The following is a 23791-nucleotide window of genomic DNA, read 5'->3' as shown; positions in this document are numbered from 1 at the left end:
GAGTTTTGAGCACCTCCATCTCCACCTGGTGCGTCCCCAGCAATAGAGGTGGTTGAAGGAGGACCCTCTCCAGCAGATACGAACGGCGTGGAGGCGCTTGGAGGGTTCTCTATGAAGTTAGGCTCGCTGCCTTCAACCACAGGGAGCGCGATCGCCAAGGGTGTTGCTTGGACTGGTGATGTTGGAGCTGGGGGAGAGGGCGGTGTTGGTGTTGGTAGAGCGGGTGGTGAAGAGGGTGCCACCCTTGTTCTTTTGGTGACGAGGCCGTCCTCAGTCGCCTCGTCATCCTCATCCTCTTGTACCACTTGAGGGGTTTTTCTTTTCGGCTTCCTCAAGACAAGCTTTTTTCGTTGAGGGGCGGGCAGTGTCTCTGGAGGAGTTGGACCTTGGGGAGGAGATCTGCCCTGAGCAGCGGCAATCTCCACCACTGAGTTGGGCACGGTTTAGGAACCCGTCGCCAACTTGTGAGTTCGGGCGATCGCCCTCAATTCAGCTAGTTTGCCTTTGCCCAACATGAGGTCTGCACGGGGTAAAAATGGATGGGTAAGCACAAAAACAAAAGAAAAATATACGAGTATATGCACGAATAATGCAAACAAGTGGCACATGAATTAAAAACCAAGACCAGTACGCAACAAACAGGACGCCCAATGATAGATGACAGAAATGCGAAATCAGTCCCAACACAAAACGAAAACCTAGGTGTCGAGGTAAAGGCTAACCTATATGAGCTTCAAGTTGGCCCTCGAGGAACTCGAAGGAGATTATTGAAGAGGTGGGGAAGGTGATGTTGGCGGCTGCTACACTCTTCCAGAAAAGGCATAGATCTTTGTCTAGCTCGCCCATGGTGTCGGGACTTCTGGGCCTCCTAAAGCTTTCTTTGGCGTCTTTGTTCCCGTTGTGTACCCAGTACAAGGGGAAGCCGTCGAGCAGGGAGGGATCTTGGTCGTTGGCGCACACCTTCACGAATTTTCCCTTCCAATCTTTGTAAGATTGCTGGAAGATTGAGAGGATTGACCTCCCAGCAATCCCATTCAGGCTAATCCAGAGGCGGTCTCCTGGATTCTTAGCTTCAAACAGGAAGAGGAAAACGTCAACTGAAGTTGATAGTCCCAAGTGTGCGCACATAATTTGGAACGCCCTTACGAACGCCCAGCTGTTGGGATGAAGCTGGGCAGGGGCGATATCGAGCTCGGTTAACAGTTCTCTCTCGAAGCGAGTGAAGGGAAGTCTGAGCTTCACCTTCTTGAAGAACGTCGCGTAGAGGAAGCAGAACAGCTCGCCGTTGTTCGCTTTGTCGTCCGCGCAGATCGGCTCACCCGGGAGGCAGGGCAGCACGACCATTTTGCTGTCGTGCTCCTTATGGAATGTGAGCTCGGATGGGTCCCCTTTCCTTAGTCGGTGCACGCCCAACTCCGTGTTTATTGAAGAGGTTTCTTTCAACAAAGCTGAGGTGGCCCAAGGGTAGAGTTCCTTGTAGTCTTTTGGAGGTAGGGAAGCGCCTTCGGCGACTGGCGGAGTTGCCTGAGCGGGATTGGCGTGAGAAGTTGCAGGCCTCTCAGCCTGGGAAGAAGAAGCGCCAGATGCTCGTGGTGGGTTACGCGCTGGTGGAGGATTTGCCCCAGGAGCAACCCTACGCGCTTGGGGTGGAGGGTTTCGCGACGAAGAAGGAGGGTTCGCGGTGGATTTTGTATGAGCCATCGCAGGAACTGCAAAGGAAAGTGAAAGGGATGAACAAAGGTTACAAAGAACGACTCGATTGAGGACGAAGAAAGGAGAACAAACAAACAGGAGTTCGTTGGGACGAACGTGATGGAAGACGAAGCCCTAAGTTACGAGAGGGTAGAAAAGGAGAAAACAGCCCACAACGTATGCACCAAACAGATAATGGATGATGCGAATCGGTTAAAATGCAGCAAATATCAACAGAAGAAGTAAAAGGGGTACCTTTTGATGATCAGATGAGCGATGAAGAGAGTTGGAGATTGAGAGAGTTGAGAAGCTTTGTGGGTTCGCAGAGAAAACTTAGAGCGTTTGAGAATGCAGAAAGATGATGAAACAGTGGAAATGAAAAGGTTTAAGGGTTTTTCGAACGTTTTCGGAAGCGCAAACGACAGCCGAAGATGATCGTTGATGAAGCCACATGTCGAGCAATTGGAAAAAGGGGTTTGGTGGAGCGTCAGAAAAGCAGAGGGTACGAACGTTTGGAATTCTGTGCCAGCGCCACATAGATCGACAGTGATGTGACCTCTTAGTCTTTTCGCTGGACAAGTCTTCGCTTAAGACTGGGGGGCTTGTGTACCGCCCAGGTAGTCGGAAGTGATTACGTGGCAGCAAGCGATAATATAGGCGTGTTGAACGGGACGCCTGGCTGACAGAAGGGAAGGAGGTCGGGGAGCTCGTGTAGTCGCCAATCGTTAAGTTGGCGTGCTCCGATCTCTAGCAAATCTAAACCGGCGGTCACCAGGTTTGCGTCGTAGTTGCCGGACGCGAACCCAGGCGACCAAGTGATCAGAGATCGTCGAGATAAGGACATCGCTGAAAGATCAGGAAAGCTTGTTCAAAGCTTTCAAAGGGCACGAGTGCGAAGGATGAAGTTATCAGGTGATCATTCCCTAGCTAGCCAGAGGTTGAGGCCAGGGAACAGCTTACCAGGACATGCACGGTGAAGCAAGTGAAGCAGATTATGATGGCGGCCGGCGAGACCATAGGGAAGGTGTGCATGGTGACACCCCGTACTCGCCACACAGAAGAGATCGCGCTCCAAGGCAGCTATACACCGAGTTACTCCTTGCATGGGTAACTTAGTCGAATAGCCTGAAGAGTGAGAAGTGACGCTCAAGCAGAGGACGCTCCAGATGGTGACGCGTGTACAGCTGGATGCGAGCCACGTGTTCAGATGTGCAACCGTCAGAAGAGAGAAAGTGCACAGGTATATAAGAGATTCTAACGAACTTCTGAGGTACGCGCGTTTAGAACACTTCTTTACGCTTGGAGAATACTTGAGTGACAGAGAGAGTTTTTGCACGGTTCCTTGAGTTCTTAGTTTTCTCTCTTAGAGTTTTGGTGGTTCCGTCACTGACTTGAGCGTCGGAGCGCGATCGGCCGCAGCGGCGCCACTCTGTCTTTTGCAGGTTCTTGAGGTGAATCGAGGTGTGAAGGACGGAAGGTAGCGTGGTGCAAAGCCGATCCAGAGGAAGAATACCTAAGACGAGGCGAGGCTCTTGCGTTCTGGTCAACCGGCATGATCAGTAACAATCTTTCAGTTTTGGCTTCCAAGACTGTCTTTGATTTGTTCCAGCTCACAAGCTTGTAGACAGTTTGATGGATAGAGAGGAATGTACATATAACTCATGGATATTAACAGAAGTTGAAAGTAGATTTCAAACAACTACGACAATATAAGAATTTCAACTTGAGTTTATGTGATTTCAAACAACTACGACAATATTAAAAGTTTTTTTTTTTTGTAAAATTTGAAAAAAATGCTCACTTATAACCATATCTTTATTTTGAACATAATTGCTTTGAGTTGACGAACTATATAAATTTATTTTAAAATTAGTGAACTTAAATTTACAAATAAATATAAAATATGAAAGAGTAACTAGATAAAAACAAATAAAAAAACAAATATTTATATTTAGAGACCAATATAGTGACTATTTTTTATATTTATATATTTGGTCACTAGATAAGTTTCTATATATTTTGGTTACTAAATTCGTTTTAATGAAATTGGTTGTTAATTTGGTTTATAAATAATTGGTCACTAAATTAATTTCTATATATTTGGTCACTAAATTGGTTTTTATTTAATGGTAACTAAATTGGTTTCTAAATTGGAGTTTAAATTGGTATCTAAAATTAGCGACCATGATTTTAGTCACTTAAGGCTATATTAGTTTCTAAATTAGTCTCTAATTAAGTTAGTGACTAATTTTATCATGTTAGTGACTAATTTTATCATGTTAGAAACCAAAACTTTGGTTTTTAAAAACACTTTTTCTTGTAGTGATGTTATTGTTGCGCGACTGAAAAATTAGAGTTATCTTTCTAAGGGAAAGAATGATTACCAAGGATGAATTCAACTTTGTTCTAGGTGCTAAGGGTTGTAATGATTGAAGCACTCCAAGAGTGATAGTTGATTGAATCAAAAAATGGGAAAACCAAAGATGTTGTGGGATTTTCGCTTGGATACAGATATAAGAAATTGCTCGTAGGTTGTTCCGATTGAGTTGATGGGGCAACATACCATTATCTACAAGGAAGAGAAAAAAACAAAAAAGATCAAGATGCACTAAGAAAACGAAAAAGAGGAAAAAGAAATAGACGCAAGAAAAGACGAAAGTGAGAAGATGAAATTAGAGGGGCACAACAAAATTCTTCATCCCAAGAACTCTGATACTATATTAAAGTTTCGGAAAGCAATATGTATGGCAATGATGCAACTGTGTATGCAAGAAGCAAAAAATAGTTTCGAACCCTATACGAGAGAACTGAATGAAGAAAAGAGAAAGGAAGAGTGCGCGTAAAGAGAAGAAGAAACTCTGAGAAAAACCATAAAATGTATTAATGTTTCAAATAGTAAAAAGGGAGATACATATATATGATACGCAATGCCTAAAACAGTTGGCATGAATAACAGAAAAGGAAAAAAGGGCCAGGCCCAGTGGTAACTTAAAACGGGCTTTTAACACATAAGAAATCATAATTGCTATAAAGAAAACTTTGACTTTACAACACCCATAGAAGCCGGGGTTGGAAAATATTAGAATTCTGAAAAAAGAACACATATCTTGAGCCAGAAAGAAGATGAATTTAGAGCTTTTCTATGTTGATTTTTGTTGAGGGGGTAGAGCAGTCCAGTATTGCTTAACAGCAACAAATATCTTTTCTCTCTGGTGAGGCCCCTTTTCATGGTCTGCAATTCTGGAATCCCATTGCATTGCATCTGTAAAATTCTTCACCTTCAACAACACATCCACATCATCACGCAGGATCACACTGCCTTGTGGCCTTAATATTCTATCCATCTCAAGAAGAATGTCCTCCATTTTACACCTATGACAAAGTAGTTTCATAACACAATTATTTAATACAATATATCAATGTTCAAATAATTTCTTGCTCCATTTTAAAATTATTCAACCACCATTGAAGCAGTTTTCAAGTCATTGAATCAACTGTTGAAATAGTACTTAGTCAACTTTAAAAGTATCGAATCATTGTTTGTCAATTCTCAAAATTGACATTGAAACCAGAAGATGCCGTCCCTGTAATACTTTTCACTTTGACCAAATTGACAATTACCTGTTTTGGTAAAGACTAAAAACTGAGTCACCGTGTATGAAGTCATAAGTTCTTGGGTATGTGGACATAGCTTCACACCTGTGAACAAAAGTAGTTAATTAGTAATAAACCTCAACTTCCCTATCAATTCTAAATCATTGATCGTAATAGATTGAACAAAAGTAGCAGCACTTGAGTTGTGTTTAAGCATTTAGCAGAGATAAACAGAAATTAAGCTGGTTATATAAATCCCACTTGTAACTATCCATAATAAATAAATTTAAAATTGATAAAGTGAGATATGGTTCTAATCTAATCACTCAATCAGAAAGCTACTTTCGACCCAACTATGTTCTTCTTTTCCTAGAATGAGTCCATCAAGTAATTTACCGTTTAGTAAATGGAAGAAAGACATACCAGTTTTGGTAGGTTCCAATCAATCCACGCTCATAAATGGCACCAAGTGTGTTGAGCTCAGCCTCAACAGGGACAGTGTTCATGACCCACACAGGATCATCAATCAGTGCAGCTGCAAAGCCTCCCAAGTAAGCATTCATATCAAGCAGATTAAGGTATCTGCCACGTTCTGCTAGCTGATAGTCCAGGGTCTTGTAGTATGCTACTCTCTTCTTCCATAACTCTGTGTTTTCTTTAAACATGTCAACCGTAATTCCCTTCAAGCTTGCATTACTAATCCTTGGTGGCACTGACGTCAATCTCTCAGGCCAATTTGACAATTCGCCACCACTAACTTCACTCACGTCATTCACCTCTGGCAGTGGTGTCAAGCAGGTTTCCATTTTTGTGTACCTGACAACGAAAAAATAATGTTAAAAGTGAAAAGGGTGCATAAAGCATGTAAATAAAATATTTAACATTAGGGGACCAGACAGAATCTTCTCTTTTGGGTTGATCAACTAGATTCAGGTAGCTAAAGAAACGAATGAGAAACAAACAAGATGGAAAAAGTAACACGAGCTTGGGTGGCTAGATTATGGTTGCATTGACTACTGACTACTGATACTGACTAGTCACTTTGAAAGCTTTATTATCCAAGTGGTTTTGGTATCACTACTAAACTCTCATTGGCAGCAAGCATAATATGCTTTTTATCCTTACAAAAGAGAAGATGAAAAAGTTGTAGGCTCAAAAGCAAAATCAATAGCACACTGAACTAACAGTGACAGTGATTGGAAATCAATCTTTCATCATCTGAGAAATATCTTCTTCTTAGATGTATTTTAAGGTCCCTCAATTGTCAGCCATAAGGGTCTATTCTCATCCTAAATCTGCCACCACTTGTATACATTTAAAATGATGAATTTTGATTATGGCATCTGTTAATGGTAAAAGATAAGAATTTTAGCCATCTTAAGATTGGTACTGCCGTTACCATGCTGTGTCCGGATCCTTTGCCGCACAAAAGGGTCTATTCTCAAAGACTCTTGTTATTTTGCAATGTATATGATTGGTGGGCTTCTGCCATATGGCAAGGTCACCCTTTTGCACTAACTTTTTCCAACATAGGCTTTTTGCCACTTTCTCAATTGTATCCTGTTCCTCTTTGAGACTCTGACGAGTCCTCTCCCAACCTTTCGAGTGGCTCTCCCAGTTTATTGGTGGCCCTGAAAGAATCCAGTAACCACCAGGACGCAGCACTCGATCAACTTCTGTCAAATAAATTCCCTCTGCCAATCACCATTGCAAACCACAAACAAAATTAGTCCACACAAAATAGCTTCCTAAAAATATGCACAAATATATTCACACAAGTTTTGAGGCATGTATGTATATGCACCATTCTGGCCCCAGGGAATGAGGCAACGTGAGCAGTGGGCCATGTCAAAGGCCCTTGAAGGGTAAGGAAGCCTAATTGAGGCAAGAACTCCAATCAATGCAGGAACCCCTCGTTCAAGAGCAAATTGAACTTGAGCTTCATGTGTATCTCTTGGTGCAAATGACACTGCTAAAATGTCACGTGACAGAAGATATGCTCCCCAACTTGCAACCTGATAATGGTATAAACAAATCATTAAATTAGGCCAAGTGAACAATTTGTCACATACAAAATCTAACATCTTCTTCTGGTGTAATTAAACATGTTAATAGTGGTTAGGCCTAATCAATAACCCTTAAATGATGAGCGGATATTTATGGAACAATGAATAGCCATTATATTGCTAATCTTAAGGACTCATAACAGAACACTCAAAGGATACCACCTGAATAATTTATAAAATACTCAATATCCAGGAATACAATCATATCTTATCTTAGAATATTCTTACCTCTCATACGGTTAAAAACTTACTATCTTTGTGGCTCCTACTGACTTAAGTATCATAGAGTCATTTTCAGGTGGATTTCCCCCTCTCATCGTAGACAGCTGAAAGCTGATTCCCTGAGGAACATCCAGTTCTCGTCGAATTGCACTCTCGAGTTCATTTTCGATAGGAAAATTTTGTGCCCAGCGTGGGACCCTGACAAAAATTTTCCCAGGACCACCATAACGTTAGACACACATTATCAACATGAATTCCCCGCACAATAACACAAATCAACAGCTCTGAAGAAGCGAAGAGAGCTTACAGAAAAAAAATGAAGGACGCTCTGGGTCAAATGTAGGAAAAAATGGAGCAGGACATGGCATCCCTGAAAGAGCAACACAGGGTAGAGTTGTTGGCACTGCAAGACCAGATTGCATGCAAAGACAATAACCACACTAAGGATGGCCTAGACTACTGGGGCCATATGGCGGAGTCCCGACAGTGCTCCCTTAAGATCTCTACTCATCGAGAGAGGTTTGCATCCCATACCCACACTCTGGAGCCTTGAACCGCTTCATCCACCAGATTGGGAGCAACTTAGATAGAGAGTAAAACTGAGATCATGGTAGGGGGAGATTAGATCGAGGGTGCGACAATAAAGCAAGAAGCTCGTGCCGAGCTAATACCTCAAAAAGAAGCCGGGCAAAAAACACACAACATGAGATGGGGAAGTCCTAATAGGAACCAGAAAACTAGGAGAGACCTGGAGTTAGCATTGGCCGAGGGGAGATCAACACTATCGCCTGCGATTTTGCCAGTGGTGGCCCTACCAGCTCAACAAGGAGAAGACATATCAGGAGTGTCAACTTTGTCAACCTCCTCCACCACGTGCCCTACCCAATATCCTCTTTACAAAAAGAAGATCGGTCTTTTTTGGGACCCTAAGAAAAATTATCCTGTGGTAATTACGACCATTGTGACAAATTGGAGGGTTAGACGAATCCTGATTGACTAGGGAAGCTTGACCGACATACTGTTATGGTCGGTATTCAAGAAATTGGATATCTTCGAAGAACAGATACAAGCCTACCTTAGTCCCTTGCTCGGTTTCGTAGGAGGAAGAGTTCACAAGAGGGGTGACCTCCTTACCACCTTTGGGATGAGGGATGCACACATGTCCTTAACGATTCAATACATACTGGTTGACATCGACACTTCCTAAAAAGTTATCATTGGCAAAAGGACTTTGAACCATTTGGTGGCGGTGGTGTCGACACATCATATGACCATGAAGTTCCTAGACGAGCAGGGGAACATAATAACTGTTAAGGCCGAACCCAAGGTGGCCTAAGATTGCTACGCCCAAAACCTAAAGGTTGTCCTGTATTCAGTATCAAGACCAGACAAGGATAGGACAAGCCTAAACCTGATCTACCTGAAGAGAACTGAGGAGCTCGTTGACCAAGACAAAGGTAAAACCCCCAAAGTATGCCACACAGAGGAGTTGGGAAATCCAAACTTACCAGACGAGGTATCAGGGGTGATCCTCCAACACTCAGAGATTGGAGATATCGACCTTGACCCTAGGGTGGAATTTGATGAAAACCATCCAAATTTCGACGAACCCATGCCCGAGATGCAGTTAGGGGTCAACACAGGATAGTGCACTAAGGTCAGCCATCTATTAATCCCTTCCCTGAGGAAAGAGGTCGAAAGGGTCCTAAAAAAAATGTTGATCTCTTCGCGTGGAGTACCTCGAATATACCTGGAATAAACCCTGAATTCATTTGTCATAAGATCTCTACTCTGCCTCAGGCAGAGGAAGAGAAAGTTGGGAGATAAGAGAAGAATGCGGGGCAACCTACTAGTGACTCATGGAGGTATATGTGGATGATATGGTTTAGGGTTTAGGGTCTCATTCCTTATTCAAAAGTAGTTGATATTGTGATACATGAAAATTGAACAGGATGATTGATTAGAACAAAGAATGATAAAATGATAAGGAATGAGACCAATTAAAACAAGTGAGTTTGTGAACCTTAAACAATTTTGAGAGTTTTACTGATGAATTGACAATTGTGGTTGCTTAATTTTTATTTTTTGTTACATTATAAAAGAGCATGAACATGATTGAGGCATTTGTGTTAATTAGGAACCCATGGCCAAACAACCAACTTTTATCTTATTAGAATTCAATTTTTTTATATATCCCCTTTGATTCAAGAATTTTTGTTCTTATTATACCCTAAATCTTTAATGATATATCTTCTTACCCATTGACATGTTTAAGGAATGAGAGCATAAATGCAATATATAAACAAAATGGAATGGTTGGTTCTAATTGTTGAAAGCTCAAATAAGTTGGAAATGGGAGAAACTTATTCCTATTAATGAAAAAAAAAAAGAGAAAGAAAAAAATCATGTTGAAATCATGAATAAGTAAAAAGAAAATGGGGAAAAGTTTGAACTCAAAAGAAAATGGTGATTAGATAACACATATGTACTATAATTGGATTGTAGGTATGTTCTTCTTCTTTAAGATGTGGTGCACTTTGTTATCTGAAAAACCAATACTTTTGGAAGTCCAACCTCATGAAATGAAAAACAACTGTGATTTGTTATGATTAAGTGAAAATAGAGAAACATTTACCTGTGAGCATATGAGAAGAAATTCTTTGATGAGTTGTCATTTTATTGTTTTGATTTAGTTTTGGAAGTTGATTATATCTATATTTTGCTATATTTGAATTTGGAAGCAAAATAAATTTTTAATTTGATCTCTTTTTAACCCAAGTTTCGATTAAAAACAGAACATGCTTGGCCACAGGAAGGGCTCTAGAACTACTCGAACAAGAGCAAGATACAATGACATCGAACAGAGAAGATACGATTGAATGTAAGAAACATAGCCTATATAAATTGAGAAATTGTTCAAAATTAGTCAACAATAAGTTGACCATCTACAACGTCCTTGTCCAATTCAAAATTCTCAGGGTTTACATTAGGGTTAAAATAAAGGGTATGGTGCATGGCCTTCTTAAAGCCTTCGTTGTATCAGAGCAGAGAAGACTTCATGAGATCAACATTGGCAGTCTTGAGCCCCCTTTACCATACTTTAAGCTCCCCTCCCTATCTTGGCTTGGAGGTGCCCAAAATCCTCCTTGGCCTCTTTCTTTGTCGCGTTCACGGCAGCTAGCTGCTAGGGGTGGCAATGTGGCCTGACCCGCCCCACAAAGGCTCGCCTCCCGTTTGGCCCACAAAATGTGGTTGGGTTGGGCCGTCCCACACAAGGAGTGGGTGCTCATTTCACTTAGTCACCCACATAAGAGGTAACCTGCGGGCCTAAGGGTGAGTCGGTATAAGAATTTTTTTTTTCAAAAATTAAAATTTCATTAATTATTAAAAAAAAACTCATTTCTACTACTGAAAAATTAAAATTTTATCATTATTTCAATTCATTCAATTAAGATAAAAAATATAAATTCAAGTATAAGGGTTGTTAGAAGGTTTGATTAAAAATAATTAAAGTTTTGCTTTGCATATATTTTTCCTATATATTTATGTAAATATATAAGAATATCTTATCAAAGTTTTGCTACAAAATATTTTAATGAAGATGATTAATTTTTAACTATCCTATTGAAATCTCTTCTTTATATTATTTTTTTATTAACAAATTTTAAATATAAGACTTAAGACACGCACAGAAAACGGGGAAAATCCTAAAAGACTCAACTCTTACCCTTAATGGTCGTGGAAGGATCCTCAGCGAAAGGCACCCTCAGTAAAGCTCGTTTATTAATAAGTCAGGAGACACCCTTCAGAAGTGTTATGTCCAGCTTTTCCTCCTCGGTGAGAAAATACTCATACTTGAACTTGAACTTGCAAGGTCTCTGACATGATAAAAGATCCTTGGTGGAGCCATCCACATGATAAAAGATCCTCTTCCGAGGATCTTGATGACTACAAACCTTGAAAAATCGGTTCTTAAAACCTTTAAAGGAAGATGAGTAAACGTTAAAGAGGGAACCGTATTGGACGCCATTTAGGGACACCCAACCAACCTCGGGATCGTGCTTCAGTTGGTAGAAATACATGAACTTATTTACAGTAAGTTGTATGTGCTGATATTCATACAACAACTAGAACACTTTCAGAAACACCGAACTGTTGGGATGAAATTGGCTGGGAGCAACGTTCATCACCAACAACATTCCACTCTCGAAAGGAGTTAATGGAAAGGTGATTGTCAGCTCTGTGAAGAATTTAGCAGAAGCTTGAACCATCATGCAGAGGGCTAAGAAAAATCCTATCTTCAGCATTGCAAGCTTCTGCCCTAATGTACCTTTTCGCTTTCTCAGTACTAAGGTTGTGGGTGTTGATCAACTCCTCCACAAGTTGTTGGGAGATGAACTCAAAGGGGTACGTGTGTACCTCATCAGAAACCCAGAGGTAACTCCCGTAGGACACATTGAGAAACGTATCCCTACATTTCCTAGGAGTCTCGCTAGGGTTGGCTACATGTTTGGAGGACTCCCCCTTTCCAGGGTTCCTCACAACGATGGAGGTGGGGGGAGGTTGAATAGAAATGGAAACTCCCTCTGAACGGTTGAATAGAGTCTAACTAAACGAAGTCGAAGACCCACTATCTATTGGGTCAGGAATGCGAAAGGAAGAAGAAGAGTTACTAGTGGAAGCAAAAGGTACAAAGAAGGAAGTTATGGGAGCATACCTAGAAGCAAAAAAGCTTGAATCTTGGTGAATAAGATGAAGACGATGGTCGCAGAATGCCTTGCATGATAGAAAATGCAAACGAAGCAAGGAAGCAGGAAAGACAAAAATGTGAAACAACTTTTTTTTGAAAGATATCAAAAGAAGGTTATGGAATGTAGGGAAATTAAGGTGACGTGATAGCAAGTGTCATGACAATGATGCGCCTAAAGGGAAAAATGTTTAATCCCCATTTTCTTATTTTTAAAAATAAATAATTAAAGCGGGAACGACTTGCTTGGTTCCCTCATCACCGAGTTCACGATGGCATGGATAGAGTAACTCATTAGCTCACTCACCCTTCGCCTTCTCATCGCTCAATGATCACTTATCATATTTTAACTGATCTCGTACTGTTCAGAGCTTATTATCTTTGTGTTCCTACTGACTTAAGAATCAAAGAGTCATTTTCAGGTGGACTTTCCTCTCTCATCGAAGGCCAACTCGTTCCATGAAGAGCATCCCGTCATCGTCGAATTACACTACCAAATTCATTTTCAATAGAAACACATGATATTCACAAATATAAAAAATATAAAATATTAAACGTTTAAAAAAAGTCAAACGGAGAAAATATTAAAAATATATTTTAAAAAGTTGGAAGAACATGCCCAATCAAAATTTGCGGGGTTTAATTTTTGATTAATTTTCTGTCTTTTTCTTTTTTTTCTTTCACCCACATGATCTCTCAAATAAAATATTCCATCCCTTAAAAAAAGCATTTTCTGAAAATATAGAGCATTTTTAATCGAAAATTAAAGATCTGAAAAGACATTTTTGTGTAAAATTAAACAAGAAAACAAGTTGTCTGAAAGAATGAAACTCCTAAAACCGAACCGGTTCAAGAAAGCACGTACCCCGCAGCCAGTGTCTAAGGCGGTTCGGATGGACCCATCTTTTAGATTAATGAGTTTTCCGATATCATCGATGTATGCGCTTGCGCCACGTGGAAACATGGTCCCACCCCCTGGAAACCTGAACCGGTCACCCTCGAACCGGACCCAGTTTTGGTTCTTCATCTCCACGGTCAGCTCCTTGTGCGGCACGTTCGCGAACCACGCGACTTCGCGGCTCTCCGGCCACCGCAGAGGCACGCGGTAGCCTAAAGGCGCCGGAATTCGGCACCGTAGAACCTCCTCCTCCACGGGGCAGTGCCGCTCGCGGTAGATTAGGTTCTCGCGGGGGAACTTGAGCGAGCGGTTCACGTCCTCGCAGGGAGTGTACTCCGCCAGCGTCGCATCACACGGAGGCGCGTGGAACTCACTCGCCTCCTCGGGATCGGGAGAGAAATGGGTGGATGAAAAATCCAAAGTTGAATTGGAAATAGTGGGTAGGAAATTGGAAGTTGGGCCGGGGCAGTTGCGGCAGCCAGCGAGGTGTGTGGCGGCTGAAATGGTGGCCTGTGAGGGCGAAGGGTGGTGCCAGAGGTCGAGCAGGTACAAGAGGGTGCAGAGGAAGGTGGTGAAGGTGAGAAGGTAGAGTCTTCTTCTGAGTTGTCTGTTTTGCTTCTTGGAAGCGGAGTTCTGAACTAGGGTTGCCCAGTTGGCCATTGTTTGAGTGATGAATGAGAAAGAAAGTGAAAGAAAAAGTGAAGGGTTTGTGTTGGCGTTTGTTGCGAAGGGTGTTGCTGTTGTTATATCGCGGTGTTATACGCCTTCATGGGCAGGCGGTGTCATGCGTCTTCATGTGCAGGCGGTGTTATACGTCGTCATGGGCAGCGGTGTTATACGTCTTCATGGGCACTTTTGAGAGCATAATGGAAGAGAAACTACACACGTATGTTTATACATGCATGATCCAAAAACAGATCATATGAATCTCTAAAACAAGTTTACAAGCACCCTAGACTTCTCACATCTTAATATCTCATCAATTTTTTTATCTTATTTATTATACTGATGTTGATTAGGGAGGATGTCTCAACACAAATGGTTCACTTAGTTACTTGTCTAATATTCCAAAACTTATAACAACATTTTCTCATTGTTTTCATCTTTTCGATAGTGAAGATTATCATGAAAGACATGAAACATTCACGCATGTGATTATGTATTTATCATAAATGTAAGTTAGAAATAATCTTATGTTTATATATTTTCTCTAGAGTCAATCCGTTCTTTTCACTTTCTGAAGTCTATCATAATCATTAAAAAGTAATAATTTCATTAAGTCATTTCACAAATATTTGATAATAAAAGTATAAAAATTATAGTAATCCAGACACACTTATTAGGAAGTTATGTTTTCCTATATCTCTTTATCACGATCACCGTAATAACATGTATGTCATCCACTTTGTTGTCAACATCGACAAGAAGTGTTCTTGATGAGAAAGACGATGTCTCATGCATAGATAGAAAGTTGTTATCATGACTTACGTACATGCTTCTCCTCTCCAAGACCATTGACCACTTGTCATTAAATGTATCATTGATGTAAAGTATGTCTTTCTTAATGTGTTAAAATAAATGGTTTGTTTGTATAATCCACCTTATTTAGATAATCTAAAGTAAACTTGATGTCATTATTAGGCCCATCATGTTGTTCAAAATATACACATTTTAAGTACTTTTAACTTCAAATTTCCTATTGTATAGTTTTAGAAATTCCTATTGGTTCATAATATGGCATATACCCTTATTTTAATATTTTTAAAATTATTAAAGTTAATATTCACATTTTGTTACATGAGAGAATCAAACTAGGTTCACTGACTACATGAGAAAATCTATAATTATTGGACCAATGCAATCTAGTGATCAGGTTATTATTTTTATTATGTTATTATTAATATTATTATTTATACCTATAAATAAAGGGGATTCTCCTCTTAACTACTTTTTGGTGTACACATTTACTTTCCCATTTTATCCTTATATTATTATTTTAGAAATATATAAGAGACATTTTGTCATTTTATTGTTATCTTGGACATTCCTGTCATTTTTTTTTGTATTCACTCTTATTTTTAATTCTATAATCTGAAAACCAAAGGTAAGTTCCTCAACAACTTCCCACTTTATTCTCTATCAAAAACTTCTCACTTCCCTCTCTATCAAAATCTATTCCCACTTCTCTCTCTATAAATTACCCTCAGACTAATTAGTTACAATATTAATGTATCTAAAGCCTCACTCCCTTCTCTCCCATCCTTTTCCTTTTGGAGACACACACTTCCATTCTCACTTTTCTTCTTTTCTCTATTCTTTTTTCTTTTCTGTAGACACGTACTCTCATCCTCATCTTTTCTATTTTTTTTGGTTTTGTTTCTGTGAGGTTATGGGTCGATCTGGCCAATTGGGCGAAACGGCTCGGCGGCCAATCTATCAAATTAATGGCGAGGATCTCTTTTTACTGCTTTTAAAGAACATTGACGTTAACAATGGTAATTGGCTGGATATGCGGGATAGAGAATAATGATGAAAGAAGAGCTGGAAAGAAGACCAAAGGTTGGGGACTTAGTATAAGAGATAAGGGAGACCAATGGAAAAGGACAAACAATTGGAAGCTAGAAACCACTATTCCTAGTTTAACTTGATGCTCTAGTTTGAGAGGCATACCTCTTGGCTAGAACATTTGGCGTCCACCGTGGGGCAGGTAAAACATTCTTGTGCCATAAGAGTTTGAAAAAATGAGGGCAACACGAAGAGTGACGGTTGAGGAGGACAATAATGGAGCGGTACCAGAGGAAACACAAGTGTTACAAGAAATGGTAGAGTCCATGAGGAAGCAAAATGAAGAACGAGTGGAGGAATTTAGGAGAGCCCAGGAGGAGTTTAGAAGAGAAAGCACCCAATCTAGAGAGATGTTGGAACAATCGTTGAGAGATCGAGATCAATTTCGAGCGAGGAAAGAGGAACTCCAATAACAAATTAATCAGAAACTTCTAGGTCAACAAGGAGAAGGGGAGGTAGAACGCGACTTTCAACCTTTCTCAGAGGAAATTTTGAGGGAACCAATTCTGGCGGGATATGTTTTTCCTAAGATGGAAACATTTGTAGGAAGACAAGATCCCAACGCCCACCTAAAAATGTTCAGAATGCTTGTGGAGGGATGGATGCAATCATGTGCAAGATGTTTTCACGCATGTTGGTTGGGACGACTCTGGATTGGTTCAACAATTTGTTTGAAGGGTCGATAACGTTGTTGGAGGTTTTCACTAAGTTGTTCATTTCTCATTTTGCGGTAAGTAAAGCAAAACCTTTAGAATTTGCTAATCTTTTTGAGGTTAAGCAAGCAATGAAGGAGTCTATAAAACAATTTTTATGTCGTTTTAGTGAGGTAATGGTGCAGATTCCGCAGCCAAATGAGAGAATGTTTGTGGAAGCTTTTATTAGAGGTTTACGGGCAAGATCGTTTGGTGAATCTTTGATTGAGAGAAGACCACGAGACATGGTTGTTGTTAAAATTAGAGTTGCTACACATATTAAAGCAGAAGAATTTACAATTAAAAAGAGAGAGGAGGAGAAAAAAAGATGAAGGTGTGAATGTAGGAGTAAGGAGTACTGAAAACAGAGGGCCCTTTTAAAGGATAGGCGACCAGTAGGTCCTTACAGCGGTTTCCGTGCAAATGATAGGTGACAAGGTGAATGGATAGAAGGTCGACGTGATCATGATTGGTCTCCCCTAAAGTTGAAGGTGTTGCAGAAGGACATTGTCAAAGATGTCAATACTGCAAAATTGTTATATTTTCCGATCATAATAGATAAACTCATGGACCGCATCGGAAGGCGTGGTTTCATTTCCATAAAGCGTATGGACATGATACAAAACGGTGTGTGACTAGCCAAGCAAATCGACGCATTCATCAAGCAAGGATTGTTGGAAATTTTCAAAGCTAGAGATGTTGGACATCAGGAGAAGGATGGGTTGGAGGTTGGGAAAGAAGTTCGGTCTCCAGGAGGTTATCTACAGGGTGAAAAGGGAGGACATGAGCAAGCCACGATGGGAGAGTTACACATCATAGTAGAAGGATTTTCATATGGGGGTGTGTCCAGTGCTAATCGTAAAAGATATGCACGGGCGATGATGTGTCTTAGTGAGAGTCAGGAGAGGGTGTCGTCACTAAATTTTACAGAGGAAGATTCTAGGGATGTTTTCCCTCATGACAACGACCTGGTTGTTATCTCCATAATCATGAGAAGCAGAAAGGTGTTCAAGCTATTATTAGATCAGGGCAGTTTGGCAGATGTCCTGTTTTGGGATGCCTTTGTGGGTTTGGGTATCCCTATTGAAGAGTTGGAGCAATTTGATGGTGTATTAGTAGGATTTTCGAGTGATCTGATGCAGGTAAGGGGATACTTGATCACGCGAACCACGTTTGGTGAAGGTGATACGATAAAGACATTTGATGTTAGATACATGGTGGTAAATGTTCCTTCTTCCTATAATACTTTTTCTAGGAGGAACAACGATAAACAAGTTGGGGGCAGTAGTTTCGTCGGTACTTATGAAGGTGAAATGCCCTTATAAGGATGGGCTGGTATGAGTTATTAGAGTAAATCATAGGGAGGCTAGGGAATGCTACAAGGGAATTTTGAAGGGGAAGAGACGGTGTATGTATGTTAAGGAAGAAGAAAGGGCAGGGGAGGATGTGGAGTTAGATATGAGGGTGTGTTACGAGGAGGGGCGGCCACAACCAACGGAGGAAGCAAAAATTGTAGAAATAAGGGAAGGATGTAGTGTAAAGATAAGGTGTACGTTGAAGCTTGAGCTGGAGCAGGAAATAGTCTAATGTTTGAAAGAAAATGTGAAGGCTTTTTCTTGGTCAGTAGCCGATATTCCAGGGATAAATCTTAATGTTATATGTCATAGGTTGGCAATCGATAACAAGATGAAATAGGTGGTCCAGCGAAGAAGGAAGTTAGGGAAAGAGAAAAGAGAGGTGGTGGTTTAAGAGGTAGAGAAGTTAAAAAGTGTGGACATGTGAGGGAGATCCAATGCCCATCGTGGTAATCTAATGTAGTGCTGGTAAAAAAAGCTAATGGAAATGGAGGATGTGTATGGACTTTACTGACTTTAATAAAGCATGTCCAAAGGATGCGTATCCGCTACTGAATATAAATTCATTGGTGGATGGAGTGGCGGGTTGTGAACTTCTAAGCTTTATGGATGCTTATTTCGGTTACAATCAAATAAGGATGCACCCGAAGGGTGAGGAAAAAATTGCTTATATGGGAGGATTAAAGAATTATTGTTATACGGTGATGTCGTTCGGGTTAAAAAACGTTGGAGCAACTTATCAACGTCTGATGGATCGGATTTTGAATGGGACAATAGGAAGGAATATTGAGGCTTATGTAGATGATATGGTGGTGAAATCAAGAAGGGAGGAATCACATGTGGAAGATTTAAAAGAGTTATTTCACACATTGGATAAGTATACGTTGAAGTTAAATCCTGAAAAATGCATTTTTAGGGTGAAAGCGGGCAAATTCTTGGGTTTTATGTTAACCCAAAGAGGAATAGAGATTAATATAGATAAATGCATGGCAATCATTATTATGAGGAGCTTGTCATCGGTTAAAGAGGTGCAACAACTAACAAGAAGGATAACTTTGCTTTCTCTATTTATTCCAAAAGCAGGAGATAAAGCGTATCATTACTTTCAATGTTTGAAGGGTAATAATCACTTTAAATGGACGGACGAGTGCGAGGAGGCATTTCTGAAATTGAAGGAGGCTTTGGAGACACCATCAATTCTTGTTAAGCCTGTGGCAGGAACACCAGTGCATTTGTACTTATGCATGACAGAGAGGGCGGTTAGTACCGTTTTGATGCAAGAAGTGGGCAAGAATCAGAAACCCATCTATTTTTTAAGTCGGACTCTTCAGGGAGTGGAGATAGGATACCATAAGTTAGAAAATGAGGCTTTGGCAATTGTCATCACAACTAGGAAATTGAGGTATTAAACAGATTTACCTATTAAACAAGTTTTATAAAAGTTAGATTTAGCGGAGAGAATGATGAAATGGGCGGTGGAATTATCAGAATATGGGATTATTTTTTAATATAGGGGATTAGTTAGGACCCAAGCTTTAATAGACTTCGTAGTAGAGTTAACACCTTTGGAGGGAGAGCGGAAGCATGAGGGAGAAAGAAAGTGGATTTTATCGGTGGATGGTGCGTCTAATATTAAGGGGAGCGGAGCGGGGGTAATTTTGGAAGGACCTGATGGGATTTTGGTAGAACAACCTTTACAATTTGCTTTTAAAGCTAGTAACAATCAAGCGGAGTATGAGGCTTTGTTAGCAGGGATGCGTTTGGCAAAGGATATGGGTGTAAAGAATTTGGTAGTAAGGAGTGATTCACAGTTGGTGACCGAGCAGGTAGCAGGGAACTTTCAGGCGAAAGACTCGCATTTGGCAAAGGTTCACATGGTAGCCAAAGTCTTTAAGGAGTACGAGTTAGTATATGTACCAAGGGATCATAATGTTAAGGCCGATTTACTGTCTAAATTGGAAAGTACAAAGAAACTGGGAAATCATCGATCTATAATCCAGAAGAATTTAGAATTTCCAAGTGTCTCTGTGGATGAAGTGATTGAGGTACAAATGGGGAGGGGTTGGACAAGCATGTATATTGAATGGTTTCGAAATAATGAAGAACCAGTAGATCCTCAGGAGGCAACCATCCTATGTAAGAATATAGCAAGGTATGTTCTAATTGATAACCAATTGTTCAGGAAAGGTTTTCTGGTACCTTTACTAAAGTGTGTGGAGAGTCCACAAAAGGAGAGAATCATGCAGGATGTTCATGAGGGAATCTGTGGTAGCCACATTGGCAAGCGAACTATGTCTATTAAGATCTTGAGAGCAGGTTTTTATTCGTCGACCATGAGGGAAGATTGTTTATTATATGTAAAGAGGTGTGATAAGTGTCAACGACATGCTACTTAGATTATTGCACCAACAGAGTGCTTATACTTTAGGGTAACACCTTGGCCTTTCTATAGATGGGGGATAGACATCTGGGTCCCTTCCCGATCTTTGTCAGGCAGTTCAAATTTATCATAGTGGCAATTGAATATTTTACGAAATGGATGGAAGTAGAAACTTTAACTACGATAACAACTGAAAAGGTTTTAAAGTTTATTTGGAAATCTATAATATCTAGGTTTGGAATTCCAAGGGAGTTGGTGTCAGATAACAGAACACGTTTCGCGAGCAGGAAGGCTCATGACATGTGCCTGGAGCTGGGAATTCGCCTGATATTTTCATCTGTAGAGCACCCTCAGATGAATGGACAGGCAAAAGCTGCAAATAAAGTGATTTTACAAGGCTTAAAGAAAAAAGCAGGGAGAGCAAAGGCGAGATGGGTGGAAGTGTTACCAGAGATAATATGGTCATATCACACGACGGTCCAACCAACAACTAAAGAAACACCTTTCAGTTTGGTTTATGGAACCGACGTTGTGCTACCTATTGAAGTTGAAGTACCATCTAAAAGTGGGGGATTTCGAGGAACAAGAGTCGGAAAAAGGGAGATTGTTTCATCTAGACAACATAGATGAGTTAAGGGATACGATGAGAGTCTGAGAAGCTGCTCTTAAGCGAAGGATTCAGACAAGGTTCTTAAGTCAAGTAAACCCAAGATGTTTTCGGAAAGGGGAGTTGGTGTTGAGGAAGGTAGGTGAAGTCCAGATAAGTAACAAGTTAGCAACACGGTGGATAGGAACTTATCGGATTCGAGAAGCCCTGGGTAAGGGCGCATTTTGATTGGAAACCTTGGAGGGAAGACCAGTCCCAAGAACATAGAACATGGCTAATTTGCCTTTTTATTACAGTTAATTTAACGTCATTTGTTTCCTTCATTGGTTTGTCAGATGTAATTCAGAATTGTGTGTTCTGATATGGTTAATTTTTGTTTTGAAATGATTTAGAATGAACAAATATGATTGATATTCCCATGATATAACTTTTTGAGAACATGAAGAACAATGAAGCCCATGTATAGGTTTCAACCTAACATGAAGAAAAACCACACAAGTTATAACTTAAGGTGGTGTCGACCTCGTTGGTCCAAGGCAATGTACAGGTTTCAACCTAACATGAAGAAAAACCACACAAATTATAACTTGATGTGGTGTCGACCTCGTCGATCCAAAGCAATGAAGCCCAAGTATAAGCTTCAACATAACATGAAGAAAAAACACACAAGTTATAACTTGATGTGGTGCCGACCTCATCGTTCCAAAGCAATGAAAACCATGTATAGGTTTCAACCTAACATGAAGAAAAACCACACAAGTTATAACTTGATGTGGTGTTGGCCTTGTCGGTCCAAAGCAATGAAGCCCATGTATAGGTTTAAACCTAACATGAAGAAAAACCAAACAAGTTATAACTTGACGTGGTGTCGACCTCGTCAGTCAAAAGCAATGAAGATCATGTACAAGTTTCAACCTACCATGAGAAGAAAGCCACTCAAGATTTCGACCGTGTGTAAGATTTAAACTTGAGTGTCAAAGGAAACGACTTTGGTTAGTCGATAAAAAGGTTATTAAAATTCGAAGATGCAAAAAGGGATCGGCAAGGGGTTGGTTCCTTTAAGGGTCGGTCAGAATTCGCGTTCAGTTTGATAAGAATTATGTTATGATTGTGTTACAAAGGTGAACGAAATATAACAAGTGCAACTATACATAGTGATAGGCTTGAAAATACATAAGTCCTAAACACAAAGATTAACAACTGTAAAATACAAATAAGTAGTGTCAGAGTTTATCAAAATAAAGTTACAACCCTGTAAATAAAACAAAAACTAGTTTTCTTCAACTATTTTGTCGTCTACCACGTTCTTCAAGGGGTCAATTTCCGATTGATCCAAATCGGGGTAGAGGGCGCAGAACTGTTCCAAAGTAGCACTAATGTCGTCCTCGAAGCCCCAAGCAATCTCGTCTTTTGCTAATTCAAGAGCGGTATCCAAAGTTTGCACTTTGCTGTGGAACAAGTTTTTGTGAGCAACACGCTTTTCACGTTTCTTGTCATGATCAGCTAGCGACTGTTGAAGCTGGCTAGCCATATCTTCTTTGTTTTTATTAGCCTCACATAGTTGCTTTTCCAGGGCGGCAATCATATGATGAGCCTCTTTTAGCTTGGCCTTGCTCTCAGTGGCTTCGGTTAAGTCAACTTGAAGTTGTTTGTGTTGAGACTCATCAAGGGAGGCTTGGGACCGATGTTTGCAAACAAGGAGATCCAAGTGATTTAGAAACTCATCCCAAGATGAGATATTAGGAGTCTCGGAAATAGGTCGAGTAGGATCACCACCTTGGTTACATTAACCTCTAGATGTTGAATGTTGGTGGGAGGAATGCTCTTGCTCTAATATCAGTTGATTGGGTTTGGAACGACCATACGCATCTTGTTTGCATTTCAACGGGGTGGTGGTAGTTTTCTACGTCAACCGCAATGGTGGCGGCCTCACTATATCTTGTTTTTCATCTTGTGCCCATTTTAATTATGTAATTGCATCTCATCCTCACTATATCTTGTTTTTCATCTTTGCCTCTGTGAAGTGAACTTTCACACTTACCTAACCATTTGGTTAAGTTCGTGTCCAGTGGGAATCTTCCTTAGGTCCTCACCTCTAATTGCTAAAATCTCAACCTTAAGTAAAAGTGTTATCATAAATGAAAACATATAAAAATCAACTCACATCAAGGAGGTCACTAATATGCATGTAAAGATGTGCAATATCGTGTCCATGGACTTGGCTCGTGTGACAGTTAGTGGTGACCTTGTAGGGAATAAGTGGTGACCTCTGAAGGCAAATGTGATGACATGAGACAACGTTTATGCACAGTGAGTAGTTTTTGATAATTTGAGCCACAGTCAAGTGGTTGGAAAAGGCAGTGCATGACATGATGTGTGTGAGAACTAATTCAGCAGAGGCCACCAATATGCATGTATTTATGTGCGATTACAATGTCCATGGACTTGGATCATGTGATAGTTAGTGGTGACCTGTGACAAAGTGTGAGCCAAAATGAACTCATACACTACTTCTCCAATTTCGCTCAAGCCATTAAATTTAGTGTGAGCGAAATTGCACCCGTACACTACCCCTACACTACTGCTCCAATTTCGCTGAAAACACTAAATTTAGTATGAGCAAAATCCCTGTACACTACTGTGAAAGAAGAGTAATGAGGGTCACACATATTCCTACGATGGTCATTACATACTGACACTTTGTAACTTGACACTATCATACCTTCATGGCCTCCAAACACCTAATTTCACTAACTTTCTCCCCATCATGTCCCACCCCAACCAACAACAACCCTAACTTTAAATGTCCAAAAAAATCAAAATTGGGTTTGTTGAAGAAGAGTAATGAGGGTCACCACTTATTCCTATGAGGGTCACCACATACTGTCATTTTTTAACATGACACTGTCATACCTTCATGGCCTTCAAATACCTAATTTAATTGACTTTCTCCTCGCCTCATGGCCATCCCAA

General features: G+C 40.4%; 2 protein-coding genes across 6 annotated transcripts; one reads left to right on the top strand and one right to left on the bottom strand.

The window, feature by feature from the left end:
• Nucleotides 1-4551: 4551 nt before the first annotated feature.
• Nucleotides 4552-13894, bottom strand: LOC150025370 (putative methyltransferase PMT15). 5 transcript variants are annotated; one of them, XM_090294518.1, is made up of 7 exons: nt 7882-9469; nt 7581-7772; nt 7091-7301; nt 6686-6980; nt 5710-6102; nt 5314-5391; nt 4552-5064 (listed from the first exon to the last, which is right to left on the bottom strand). In XM_090294518.1, exons 3-7 carry the CDS (start codon nt 7131-7133, stop codon nt 4833-4835), a joined length of 1041 nt encoding a protein of 346 aa, XP_090150644.1. In that variant the 5' UTR covers nt 7134-7301; nt 7581-7772; nt 7882-9469; the 3' UTR covers nt 4552-4832. The 5 variants fall into 5 exon arrangements, with proteins under 5 accessions (XP_090150644.1, XP_090150647.1, XP_090150643.1 ...); XM_090294521.1 differs by lacking the exons at nt 7581-7772; nt 7882-9469 and adding an exon at nt 13187-13894; XM_090294517.1 differs by having other exon boundaries at nt 7091-7772; nt 7882-9471.
• Nucleotides 13895-16382: 2488 nt separating this feature from the next.
• On the top strand, nt 16383-17801 carry LOC150025369 (uncharacterized). The gene is made up of 2 exons (XM_090293638.1): nt 16383-16668; nt 17116-17801. The coding sequence occupies exons 1-2, from the start codon at nt 16383-16385 to the stop codon at nt 17799-17801; spliced, it is 972 nt and encodes a 323-aa protein (XP_090149764.1).
• The last annotated feature ends 5990 nt before the right edge of the window (nt 17802-23791 follow it).

Source organism: Phaseolus vulgaris, chromosome 8 (genome assembly GCF_051622355.1).
Source record: "Phaseolus vulgaris cultivar YP4 chromosome 8, ASM5162235v1, whole genome shotgun sequence".
Classification (NCBI taxonomy): domain Eukaryota; kingdom Viridiplantae; phylum Streptophyta; class Magnoliopsida; order Fabales; family Fabaceae; genus Phaseolus; species Phaseolus vulgaris.
This window is presented reverse-complemented; position numbering and strand designations above follow the sequence as displayed.